This window comes from Leptodactylus fuscus, chromosome 1, assembly GCF_031893055.1.
Source record: "Leptodactylus fuscus isolate aLepFus1 chromosome 1, aLepFus1.hap2, whole genome shotgun sequence".
Taxonomy (NCBI): domain Eukaryota; kingdom Metazoa; phylum Chordata; class Amphibia; order Anura; family Leptodactylidae; genus Leptodactylus; species Leptodactylus fuscus.
This window is the reverse complement of record NC_134265.1, coordinates 55,936,812-55,951,235: the sequence shown is the minus strand read 5'-3', so window position 1 is coordinate 55,951,235 and position 14,424 is coordinate 55,936,812. Positions and strand designations below refer to the sequence as shown.

At 45.2% G+C, this 14,424-nt stretch overlaps 1 protein-coding gene across 1 annotated transcript in view; it reads right to left on the bottom strand.

Annotated features, from left to right (window-relative positions):
- Positions 1 to 2,526, bottom strand: part of MRPS27 (mitochondrial ribosomal protein S27) — a 58,199-nt gene extending 55,673 nt beyond the window's left edge. The window contains exon 1 of the mRNA XM_075270744.1: positions 2,449 to 2,526. Coding sequence (XP_075126845.1) covers positions 2,449 to 2,524 — 76 coding nt within the window. The 5' untranslated portion in view covers positions 2,525 to 2,526. The remainder of the gene's footprint in view (positions 1 to 2,448) is intronic.
- Positions 2,527 to 14,424: the final 11,898 nt, after the last annotated feature.

The window sequence follows — 14,424 nt, the reverse complement described above, 5'->3', positions numbered from 1 at the left end:
AGCCCAGAATTTAACCCTTATGAAAGTCACTCAAATCCCTCCATATGACCACAATTCCTGCTCAAAAGCTGACTGCTCGCTTGCTGCCTAAGGGTATGTTCACACAGAGCTTTTTAAATATAAAAAACAAAAAAACTTTGCAAGTCTTCAGTAGGTGATACCTTTTTTAATGGCTAACTCATAATGATGACAGAATATAACGTTTCGAAGCTCCAGTCTTCTTCTTCAGATATAATCTGAAGAAGCAGCTCAGAGGAAGCTTCGAAACGTTATATTCTGTCATCATTATGAGTTAGCCATTAAAAAAGGTATCACCTACTGAAGACTTGCAAAGTTTTTTTGTTTTTTATATTTTATAACCACTGGCTAACACGGTACCAAAACAAACATTTTCCTTTTACAGAGCTTTTTGGCAGCGGATTTTGATACAGAATCCACCTCAAAATCCCCCACTGCACTATGTATGAGCATCCATAGGATGCAGGGCTGCAGAGTCGATAAGTCAAGCCACAAACTCCAACTCCTATGTTTCTAACAACCATGGCCAGTCAGAAGCTGAAAAAAAAAAAAAAAAAGCCTTTTTCAGTAACTTTTTCCGACTCTGATCTGCAGGTAGAATGAGAACAAATGCAGCACTCGCGCCATTTCTGAAGACCAGCCCACCTGACAACGTATAGCTAGCGTAAGTAGGCTGCGTTTTGGGTACAGCCGGTGCCGTATTATTTTTTCAAGTCTTTTTAGATGCAATTTTTGAAGCCAAAACCAGATATACGTCAAAAAGGAAAAGAAAAAAAACTTGCAAAGAACGGATGGTGCTTAGCTTTATAGTCTCAATCCACTCTTGGATTTGGCTTCAAAAAGCTGAATGTAGAGACCCATCCTCAATATTCTGTCAGATTGAGGTGTCACATGACTGTTCTGATGGAGATATAGTGTGTAAAAATAAATAATTAGAAATATCATGATCTTTATGACCTGGGGAGTCAAGTCAATATTGTATAATAATTATAATAAGAACAAATATGATTTATTACTCCCCAGATTACTCCTTTAATATCCAAAAGTGTGACATTCCAATGGTGATGAAGCGGCAGGGGATGGAGGAGAGGTGTTTTTGTATTTATTTTAGCGTATTTCAATTGGTGTTTTTCACCACATCACTGTTACAGACACTTTGGCCAGATGTTGCAGTTTAGTCAAGTGTGAATTACGATATGCGATATATACACAGCCTTTCTGTGGTGTATACTATCCTAATCATCAGGGCACTGTAGCAGACTGGCAGGGTCATGAAGTCAGCGCTGATAAGAATGCTCATTGCTCATGGAAGTTGTATACAGTGGCTCCATGCTGTGTACAGAGCTCTGTACACTGTAGCGGTGGCGACACTCCCATTCACTCGAATAGCCTAGGCCAGGGCTGCTTAAGGCTGTATACTCGCTATATGGATTTTAGCAGCTGCATCAGTTCAAGTGTAGGATCCTGAGCCACCTGATGTTGAGGACCTGTCCTGTGTATAGGGTGTCACTACCAACAACATTTACATCCCCTTTAAAGGGATTCTATCATTAAAACTGGATTTTTTTTCTCGCTAACACATAGGAATAGCCTTTTTTATTCTTCTCCTACCTTTAGATGTCTTTTCCGCACCGCTATTTGGTAGAAATCCCAGTTTTCATCGCTGTGGAAATGATTTTTCTTGCAGTACTGGGGGCGTCCCCAATGCTGTGAGAGAACTCTCCAGCGACGGCCTCTTCATCTTCAGGGTGACGGCCCTCTCCACGACGTGTTCTTCGGATGGCTTCTTCTGGCTTTAAATGGGATGCATGCGCAGTTGGCTCTGCCATGCCAGGGGCCATTTTCTTGGGGCCACTTACACGAGCGTACGGTTTAAGCGGCCACAAGAAAATGGCCGCAGGCATGGCAGAGCCAACTGTGCATGCGTCCCATTTAAAGCCAGAATAAATCATTCCTACTATGGCTATTCCTACAGGTTAGCGAGAAAAAAAAAATGCAGTTTTACTGATAGAATCCCTTTAACCCCACTGAGTCTGAGGCTGTGTGACAAGTAAAGCCACGGCAGCATCTTTTGGTCATGGGTTCCAAAGGGCCAAAATTTGGAGGAATCTCTGGGACTCAGACTGAGCATCAGCCATTTCTGAAGAGGAACTGTAGTAAAACATGGGAGTCACAGCAGCCCTGCAGATCAGATATAACACTTGTCACTACTTTTAGGATTACACATATTTGCAGCCATTCACTGACACAGACTATATTGTATAGTAGTGATCAGGAGACGGCTCAGGACTTGTACTCGTTACACAGGAGCGCTGTATGCGACAATGTCATAACAGACAGGGGCTGTGAGCGCCCCCCACAGACCACAGGCAGATGCCGCACAGAGCAGGCCCGCGCCCCTGACCCATCCACCCGCCGCTCCGCCCTTACCTGTCACTGCGGCGCCTACAGACAGCACCCGGGACCTGGAGAGCAGCATGTACCGGCTCAGCATGGAGGCCGCCATCTTGGAGCGTCACCTCTCCGTGTCTCCGGATGATGACAGCAGTGGGCGGGGCCGTGTGACCCCAGGGTGAGTCCTGTGGGCGGCTGGGGCTGACACACGGTGCACCGGGCTGTGCTGCCGCTCATGTCCCGCCATGTGTGTGAGGCTGACGCTATCCACAGGAAACTATTAGTTTTATATATTATCTATATACTAACAATGCAACACTAGCCAGAATGAACAGCGCCCCCTAGCGGCTCAGAGCTCTTACAATAAGCATCTTTCTAGGGAAACTGTCAGTATGATTAACCCCTTCTTCGCCCTGGCACTTTTACATCCAAAATGACATGTCCCCTGTATTCTATAGGTCAGTACGATACCAGGGTACCCAATTTATATAGCTTTATTTTGGTTTCACCCCTTAAAAAATTCAAAACTTTGAATATATATATATATATATATATATATATATATATATATATATATATATCTCGGAGTTGCCATATTCTGACACCTGTAATTTTCTTATTTTTCCATTTACGGAGGTGCATAAGGCGTCATTTTCTGCAAGGCCAGGTGTGCTTTTTAGTGACATCATTTTGGAGAATGGCTTTTTTTGATAACTTTTTATGGAAGGCGAAACAACAACAAAATGGCGGCTTGGCTCTATTGATTTTTTTTTACCACGACTGCGTTCACTGTATGGGAGAAATATATCTGTAGCTCAGGCATTTATGGACACAGATAAACCTAACGTGAATGTGTTTCTCTTAAATACTTTTGTATGTGGCCTAATGTAAGGATAAAGGGGGCAGAAGGAGGACATTGAAACATAAGGACCCTGCTCCATTCAGTGCAGAACCCACAGCGCAGGCCGCTTCTCTGCTTACGCTCATTTATCTGCTTCGGATAACAGGTTATCACAGATCCCTCAATAGGCCTAAATCTATTAGGGATCCATGAAAATGGGTGCCCCATGGATGCCAAACCATGAAAAACATGGACCAGTTGTCCGTTTCTCACAGCTCATGTAAATGTATCTATAGGGAAGTCACCAATGAGGTCACCATGGTGGTTATCATGAACACAAGCTCATGGTTCTCCTGCATGGCATCCAGGCTTTTAGTGATGTCACTGCGGTGGCAAATCCATGACAGGTATTATCAGCGACATTGCTTTATATGTAACTTTTAGAACCACAAAATAAAATCAGTGCGGGAATAAGGACGGATTCACATCTGCGCCCAGTGTCCAGTTTAGCCAATCCAGAGGGTTTCTGTCTTCTGCCCCGAGAAATTGGACAGGAGACCTGGCGGTCAGTTTTCAAACCCATTCGCTTGAATGGGTTTTCAAAGTGACCGCTCGTGTGCGTCTTCTGCCTGTCCATGGCGAAACAGTTTTTTTTAACCGGACACAAAGTCCTACATGTCCAACTTTGAAGATGGAAACCCGCCAGATTGCGCAAACCGGGCACAGATGTGAACCCACCCTTAAAGGGATTCTACCACTAAAAATCTTTTTTTTCTAGTTAACACGTCGAATAGCGTCCCCAATGCATTGTACTCTCCTGTAGTTCTCTGTAGAACTACAGGAGCGTACTGCGCAAGAGTGGAGCGTGACCCCAGCCGGAAAAAGACAGCAGAAGAGGTGGTTGCAGAAGAAGATGGAGGCGTTGCTGGAGAGAGTTCTCTGGCAGCCCCCAGTGCTGCGAGAGAACTCATTTGCATACCAGCAAAAACCGGTATTTCTACCGAACGGCGGACCAGAGACCACTTCTAAAGGTAAGAGACAAATAGCCTTTATAAAGGCTATTCCAACGTGTTAACTAGAAAAAAAAAAAGATTTTTAGTGGTAGAATCCCTTTAACGTTCACTGTGGGCTCTGCTTCTGTAGAATGTTGGTTCTTTCTGCAGATTTTCACTGAAAATTCAACCCCTTGCAATGTATAACTGCAGTAAATCCACATTGAAATACTTCAAAAAACTTTAAAGTGCTTTCTGTGAATTTTGCCATGGAGATTTTGGAAATACTGCTGTGGAAAATTTGTTCTAGTGGATTTAAAGGAAGTGTCAAAAGGGTAAAGCTTAAAGGGGTATTCCCACGTCGCATACTCACCAGTCTTCACTGCTGTAAAATCTTCTTTCTTCCTGGTTTCTTGCGTCATTTGGTGGGCGGGGTTTCATATGCAACTTGCCGTTTAGCTCCACCTCCAAATTAGTGTGTAGCTCCGCCCACCACATAGCATGATCCTATGGGGGCTGAAGGGCCTCTGATGTCATCAAAGGTCCTCAAATAACACTATATGCACAATATTGGACTATGAAGTACAGGCAGGAGCAACTCCATTCTGTGTTACATACAGAGACTGCCTGTCTCTGCCATAATGAACACAATTGAATTAGCTAGCCTGATAACTGGGAGAACAGAAGACGAGTTCAGAAATGAAAGCAGCTCCTCTCCCCTATCTGAGAGCAGGAAGGTCACATGGTGCAGACACAGGAATAGCTAGATACACAGGCTCGCTCCCTGCACTTAGCCCCTCCTCCCTCCCCCCTGAGAGCAGCAGATACATCACTTGACTTTTGAGCAGATAAGTCAGGGCTGTGGCCACAAAAAATTGAATAATGTAAGATAGTGGACAATCAAAGCAGTGCTGAAGCAATGTATTTAGGAAAAGTCTTACATCCACATTAACAAGTAGTATAGATAGGATCCTTGTGATGGGACAACCCCTTTAATAAAGCAGTAACACAGTTAGATAGGTCAGGCTCACCTAAATGTAATGCTCCCCCCCCATACTAATTCCCTCCTCTATTACCAAGATAATTTATTTCACAATATGCAAATGACTGAGGAATCCAGGGCACCAAAGGCTGCTCCGAACTGCTACGGTCTGTCATTTGCATATACACACAGCTCTGAAACACTATTCTTCCCCCCTCCCTACTTTGAGTGACAGTGCTAGGGAACTATCCCAAAATCTCACCTGGCCATGTCACTCAAAGTAGGGAGGGGGGAAAGAGGGTCTATTAGAGCATTGTGGGGAATAGCAGTTTGGAGGAAAAGAGCAACTTAAACCTGCAGCTTGTCAACCATTGCTGCAGGTTTTACCCCTGGATAGAGTCTTTTGCAGTGTGACGATTGAAAGCTGCAGGGGCCTGCAAAGAAACCTGCTTGTAAACCACCCAAAAAACCACTTTGTTTTTGGTGGTTATGGCCATGACAGCCTCCTGGAGAAGACTGCAGTATTTCCCTACAGAGGTCCTCACTTCGCGGTTTTAGGTTTAGGAGTAGAGATGAGTGAACACTGTTCGGATCAGCCGATCCGAACAGCACGCTCCCATAGAAATGAATGGAAGCACCTGTGACGCTGACTTTGCCGGCGGCCGACCGGCGTCACAGGTGCTTCCATTCATTTCTATGGGAGCGTGCTGTTCGGATCGGCTGATCCGAACAGGGTTCGCTCATCTCTATTTAGGAGCTATCCAACCCTTAACATTTCTGGCGTATTTTTCTCATGATAAGTGGAGGTTCACCTATGTGTTAAGGACCTTGAACATCAGATGACTGAGAATACAATTTAAAGGCAGGGCCCAAGGTAACGCAAACACCACCATTTTGTAGCGGCGGAAACATCACAGCAAAATCTGCAGTGTTTTACAGCCCCTGCAACCTAAATGGGATTCTGGCTAATCCTATCCACACATTACAGAAAAATATCCCCGGCGGACATGCTGTGATTTCTGAAACTGTTGCGGTTTCGGAAAACGCAGCTTGTCAATTGTACCTATGGAAATGTTGATGGTTTCTGTATAGGTATAATTGAAGCAGAAATCCGCAGAGGAAAAACTCTGTGGACTCTGTGAAAAGCGTTGTGAGCGCTATGCGTTTCTGCCGTGGTGTTTCCCGCAGTGCTTTTTGGCTGTGGCTAGCTACCAGAGGCCTTGGCTTAAAAGAGAAACTGCAAATTAAAGATCTGACCAGTTGGTGGCAGCATTTGCATTAAAGAGATAGTATCAGGTTTGTATTGTGGTGTAACCTTGTAAGAACAATTTGTCATGCAGAAGTCTTGGATTAATGGTGTTTAGAACCAGTTATTACAATCCATTGTTTCATGTTTTTTGTTTGCAAGGGCATGACATTTATAATGTGGAAGGTAAAAGTAAGGACACTCTCACACGGTCAGTAGTTGGTTAATATTTGCAAACCAAAACCATAAATGAAACTTATACAGAGAAAAAATATTATGGAAAGATTTGCACCTCTTTTGTGTTCTAGACCAGGGGTCAGCGACCTTTTTTGCATCATGTGGCAATATTTTTTTTTTAAAAAGTCAAAGATAAAGCAGTCAGTGTGCCGAGTAATAATTGTAAGGATATTGATCCAAATGAAATTCCATATACACTCACCGGCCACTTTATTAGGTACACCTGTCCAACTGCTCGTTAACACTTAATTTCTAATCAGCCAATCACATGGCGGCAACTCAGTGCATTTAGGCATGTAGACATGGTCAAGACAATCTCCTGCAGTTCAAACCGAGCATCAGTATGGGGAAGAAAGGTGATTTGAGTGCCTTTGAACGTGGCATGGTTGTTGGTGCCAGAAGGGCTGGTCTGAGTATTTCAGAAACTGCTGATCTACTGGGATTTTCACGCACAACCATCTCTAGGGTTTACAGAGAATGGTCCGAAAAAGAAAAAACATCCAGTGAGCTGTATTTCAGTGGGCGTAAATGCGTTGTTGATGCCAGAGGTCAGAGGAGAATGGCCAGACTGGTTCGAGCTGATAGAAAGGCAACAGTGACTCAAATAGCCACCCGTTACAACCAAGGTAGCCAGAAGAGCATCTCTGAACGCACAGTACGTCGAACTTTGAGGCAGATGGGCTACAGCAGCAGAAGACCACACCGGGTGCCACTCCTTTCAGCTAAGAACAGGAAACTGAGGCTACAATTTGCACAAGCTCATCGAAATTGGACAATTGAAGATTGGAAAAACGTTGCCTGGTCTGATGAGTCTCGATTTCTGCTGCAACATTCGGATGGTAGGGTCAGAATTTGGCGTCAACAACATGAAAGCATGGATCCATCCTGCCTTGTATCAACGGTTCAGGCTGGTGGTGGTGGTGTCATGGTGTGGGGAATATTTTCTTGGCACTCTTTGGGCCCCTTGGTACCAATTGAGCATCGTTGCAACGCCAAAGCCTACCTGAGTATTGTTGCTGACCATGTCCATCCCTTTATGACCACAATGTACCCAACATCTGATGGCTACTTTCAGCAGGATAATGCGCCATGTCATAAAGCTGGAATCATCTCAGACTGGTTTCTTGAACATGACAATGAGTTCACTGTACTCCAATGGCCTCCACGGTCACCAGATCTCAATCCAATAGAGCATCTTTGGGATGTGGTGGAACGGGAGATTCGCATCATGGATGTGCAGCCGACAAATCTGCGGCAACTGTGTGATGCCATCATGTGAATATGGACCAAAATCTCTGAGGAATGCTTCCAGCACCTTGTTGAATCTATGCCACGAAGAATTGAGGCAGTTCTGAAGGCAAAAGGGGGTCCAACCCGTTACTAGCATGGTGTACCTAATAAAGTGGCCGGTGAGTGTATATCACAGTCACGTGACCGTATATACTCGAGTATAGGCTGACCCAAATGTAAGCCGAGACCCAGGGGCGGATCCAGGGCCGGGCAACCACCCAGCCCGCCCTACGGACGCCGATGAGCTGAATACATATGCGCTTAAAGCAGGAGCTGTCACAGTTCAGCTCCTGCTTTAACGCTGCTCTCCTGCATTTGTAGCCGCGATGCGATGATGTCACATCGTGTCTACAATATGTGTATGAGTGAGACTGCGGAGAGAGCGGCAGGGGAGCGATGGAAGGTGAGTGTAAGTGGTTTTTTTGTGTTAAACATTTAGGTGGAACATAATGTAGGGGGCCCATGAAACTGGGGGCAGATGAGGGAGGGTGGGAAAACGGCATGACACGGGCAGATGAAGGGGGAGAGAACGGCATGACACTAGGGCAGATGAAGGGGGAGAGAACGGCATGACACTAGGGCAGATGAAGGGGGGGGAGAACGGCATGACACTGGGGCAGAAAAAAGGGGGGGAGAACGGCATGACACTGGGGCAAATGAAGGGGGGGAGAACAGCATGACACTGGGGCATATGAAGGGGGGTAGAACGGCATGACACTAGGGCAGATGAAGGGGGGGAGAACAGCATGACACTGGGGCATATGAAGGGGGAGAGAACAGCATGACATTGGGACATATGAAGGGTGAGAGAACGGCATGACACTGGAGTAGATGAAGGGGGGAGAACAGTATGACACTGGGGCAGATGAAGGGGGGAGAACGGCATGACACTGGGGCAGATGAAGGGGGGAGAATGGTATGACACTGGGGCAAATGAAGAGGAGAGAACGGTATGACACTGGAGCAGATGAAGGGGGAAGAATGGTATGACACTAGGGCAGATGAAGGGGAGGAGAACGGCATGACACTGGGCAAATGAAGGGGGGAGAACGGCATGACACTGGGGCAGATGAAGGGGGAGAGAACAGCATGGCACTAGGGCAAATGAAGGGGGGAGAATGGCATTACACTGGGGCAGATGAAGGGAGAGAACAGTATGACACTGGAGCAGATGAAGGGGGGAGAACGGCATGACACTGGGGCAGATTAAGGGGGGGAGAATGGCATGACATTGGGGCAGATGAAGGGGGGAGAACGGCATGGCACTGGGGCAGATGAAGGGGAGAGAACGGCATGACATTGGGGCAGAGACGGGGGACATGAAACTGTGGTCAGATGAAGGGGGAGAATGGCATGAAACTGGGGACAGAGATGGAGGGGGGGACATGACACTAGGGGCAGATGAAGGGTGTATATGAAACGGGGAGAGATGGAGGGGGGACATATAATTTACGGGTGACTGTAGGGGGATTATACTGTGTGGAATCACATGAAAAATGAATGAGTATGGGCGGAGTCAACATAAAAGTGGGCGGAGCCAAATGTGCCGCGGCGCGCTGCGCACGACGCACATTTTGTTCCCTCTTTCTAGTCTTCAAAAGTTGTAGTTAGAAGCGCGAGACCCTCCCGGTAAGTAGAGCCCCGCCAAAGTCAATTGCCCAGGGCCTTGCAAACCCTAGATCCGCCACTGCTGAGGCCCCTAATTTTACCACAAAAAAACTGGGAAAACTTATTGACTCAAGTATAAGCCGAGGGGGGGGGATCCACCATTGCGGATAAAAAGTCTGGTCATGTGCATTGCAGCTTAATAACTCCATAGGGATCATAGTAATAGCAGTTAACCCCATCATGTCCCTCACATTAACCCTGTGTGCCTCACATAAGAGTTACTGATATGTGAGACATATGGAGGTAATAATTAGGTATCTTCATAATTAAGGTCCTTCATTACTACCCTCATGTGTCTCACATATTAGTAACCCTTATATGGGGCACAGAGGGGTTAATATGAGGGACATGATGGGGTTAACTGCTATTAATGTGAGGCACATGCAGTTACTGAAACTAAATTAATAACCCCAAATGCCTGACATTAATAGGCAGTGTGTCACTTTCACTTTACTGTATCTTCCTCTCCTTGATAGGACAGACATCTTCTATAACACACAATCAATTCTGGCCACTGACTTATCTGCAGATGTTACATTATAGTTTCTACAGGACCGTTGATGACATCACAGTCACGTGACCTTACATGACAAACCAATCACAGAGCAGTAGCACTAAAGGACCTCACCCTTTGTATAATTTATCCAGGTCCTTCAAGTTTCTGTGCTCCATGGAACCTGACTCGAGTATAAGCCGAGGGGGGCTTTTTCAGCATAAAAACTGTGCTCAAAAAGTCGGCTTATACTCGTGTATATACGGTATATATATATATATATATATATATATACAGTATATATATATATATATATATATATATATCTCCCTATCTTATAAAAATGAATTCTTGTCTGTCTGTCTGTCTGTCCGTCTGTCTGTCTGTCTGTACTCTAATGCGAACCAAACGACTGGACCGATCTTCACCAAATTTGGTACAGAGATACTTCAGGTATCCGGGAAGACGAGACTCCAACTCGCTCGGACGTACCGTTGCTGAGATACAGCATTCCAAATACAGTGCCCCCCCCCCCCTTAGCCAATACAAACCTGCAAGTCTTTCACTCATATTCCAACTGCAATACACACGGTCACTCCACATGCACAATACAACACTGATATCCAAACTGAGATACACGCATCAGAGGATTAGATACACAGATCAGCACACAGTATCACATGCCAGAGGATTAGATACACGGGTCTGCACACAGTCCCACACACCAGAGGATTAAATACGCATTTCTGCACACAGTTCCACACACTGAAGGATTTGATATGTGCATTTGCACACGGTTTCACATGCCAAAGGATTAGATACAGGCGTCTACACACAGTTCCACACTCTAGAGGATTAGATACACAGATCAGCACACAGTATCACACGCCAGAGGATTAGATACACGGGTCTCCACACAGTCCCACACACCAGAGGATTAAATACGCATTTCTGCACACAGTTCCACACACTGAAGGATTTGATACACGCGTCTGCACACGGTTCCACATGCCGAAGGATTAGATACAGGCGTCTACACACAGTTCCACACTCCAGAGCATTAGATACGTGCGTCTGCACACATTTTTACACGCCATAGGATTAGATACACGCGTCTGCACAGAGTACCACATGCCGTAGGACTAGATACACGCGTCTACACACAGTTCCACATTCCAGAGGATTAGATACGCGCGTCTGCACACAGTTGTACACGCCATAGGATTAGATACACGCGTCTGCAGACAGTACCATATGCAGTAGGATTAGATACGCGCGTCTACACATAGTTCCACACGCCAAAGGATTAGATACGTGCCTCTTCACACAATACCACACTTTGGAGGATTAGATACGTGTCTATGCACACAGTACCACAAGCCAGAGAATTAGATACGCGTCTCAGCACACAGTATCACACAGGGGAGGATTAGATACGCGTGTTTACACACAGTACCACACGGGGGAGGATTAGATACGCGCGTCTACACACAGTTCACATGCCATAGGATTAGATATGCGCATCTGCACACAGTACCACATGCCGGGGGATTGGATACACGCCTCTACACACAGTTCCACACGCCGTAGGATTAGATACGCGCCTCTTCACACAATACCACACAGGGGAGGATTAGATACACGTGTCTTCACACAGTTGTACACGCCATAGGATTAGATACACGCGTCTGCACACAGTACCACATGCCGTAGGATTAGATACGTGCGTCTACACACAGTACCACATGCCTTAGGATTAGATACACGCGTCTACACACAGTACCACATGCCGTAGGATTAGATACACGTGTCTACACACAGTTCCACACGCCGTAGGATTAGATACGCGCCTCTTCACACAATTCCACACGCCGTAGGATTAGATACGCGCCTCTTCACACAGTACCACACGGGGGAGGATTAAATACGTGCGTCTGCACACAGTACCACACGCCAGAGGATAAGATAAGCGCGTCTGCACACAGTACCAAATTCCGTAGGATTAGATACGCACGTCTGCACACAGTACCACATGCCGTAGGATTAGATACCCACGTCTACACACAGTTCCACATGCCGTAGGATTAGATACGTGCCTTTTCACACAATACCACACAGGGGAGGATTAGATACGTGCATCTGCACACAGTACCACATGCCAAAGTATTAGATACGCGCATCTGCACACGGTACCGCACGCCAGAGTCATTAGATATGTGCGTCTGCACACAGTTTCACTTACTGGAGGATTAGATACGCGCCTCTTCACACAATACCACACGGGGAGGATTAGATATGTGCATCTGTACACAGTACCACACCAACAAGGATTGGATACTTGCATCTAAACACAGTACTACACGGGGAAGGATTAGATACAGCTTTACTCCAGGTATCCATAACAACTGATCACAGGTTTTTCACTGACATCCAAAATGAGATACACATAATCACATGACGCTTATGGACATACACACAAACAACATACAAAATACACCAGTGCAAAATTGGACAATTCTTATGGGGCCACTACACAAACATAAAATGTAATATACCCGTGCGAAGCCGGGTCCTCCCTCTAGTATATATATATATATATATATATATATATATATATATATATATATATATGAATATATTTTAATGCAATGTTGAAAGTGTTTTTGCGCATCTATTGGGTTATTAATATGTAATAAATGTAGTGTTACTAGAGACAGATTGCTGTATGCTGCGGTGACAGTGGGCTTGCCCTCTATGTATCTATTTATACATAGAGGGCAAGCCCACTGTCACCGCAGCATACAGCAATCTGTCTCTAGTAACACTACCTTGCTACCTTTTGATCCTTGTTTTTTATATTTGGGTCCACGTTTTTATTATGTAGTTTGAAATAAAAGTTACATTTTATTCAATTTGATAGGGAATTTTTTCAGTGTATTTATAGCAGTTTAGTCCCTATACCCTGTGTATTCTGTATGTAATAAATGTACAGTAAAAGTTTTATGCAACCTCTTCCCTGTCTCTGCATTCATCTGCAACCTGCATCAAGTTACAGGAGCCAGTCAACTTCTTCCATGTCCAAACTCTCTCAACCCCACCTTCACGAGCCTTGTTTTGTGCACTGGGCTACAATAAGATAAGATAAGATAAGATAAGATATTCCTTTAATAGTCCCACAATGGGGAAATTTCAGTGATACAGTTTCATAGATGGTACAGTAGTATATAACAAGAGAGAAACACATACAAGCTCATAGCAGATAGAGAAATCCTAGGAATCAGAGCAACTAAAAAAGAAAGAAACACAGACACACTGCAGGATCATTTAGTTCTCTGTGCAGATTGATGTTAAATAATAATAATTATAATAATAATAATACAGCCGACTTGGTTGTAGGACACGAGGAGGGGGGTCACAGCATGTGGATATAACAAGCAGAAATTTTTGCAGAGGTGGGGGACATATGCAGCTATCATGATAACATGTGACAGTTTCTTTGGTAGGTAGTGAGATCTCCTGCTCACAGCTGATAGTTCGGTATCTTGCATCAGCACTATTGTCCTTTTAACCACAAAAAATGCCCCAAATGTCCTTCATCACAAGCCGTCCTCCTCCTCCTTACCACAGTGTTCTACTGCCCCAAGGAAGTCAGAGACCATCCAGGTATACATGGTGCTGCTCTCTTGCCAAGCTTCCATAACTCCTGGGGTAGGTGGGTGATGGTAGGTTCCCAGGTTGTACCAGTGTCCCACGTGTCCACAGTAATAGAAAGAAATACCAGTCAGCTGTAGCATCTTCACACATCAGCAATTGACGCCAGAAATCATCTCCTTGAACGAAGAAGTCCGCATTTCCATGTAGGTTTCTCTTCCATGCCGCATGTTGAGCCATGCTGTCCTAGCTAGGGGGATGGTAACAGGCACATGTGGAAACCAGCTGAACCAGGTCTTGAGTCCATGCTTTACAATGGAAACAAAAGGAACAAAAAACTCCACAGGGTCTTCCATTCGATTTATAGTTGCTAAATTCATAGTGCTAGATTGCTTGGTTACCGGATTCTTGAAGATACAGAGAAAAAGAGTGAAAAAGGAAAGAAAAGTTTGCTCCCAGCTTGGAGCTCTGTATCAGGCAGCCAGCCTCTCAGGGGGTGGAACAGTAAAGAACCTTCCCTAAACTTTGTACAAAGATGAAAGCATACAGTTGTCCAAAATGTCTTGGTATGCTGAGGCTTTAAAGGAGTTAGGGCCCCTTCACACGGTGTAT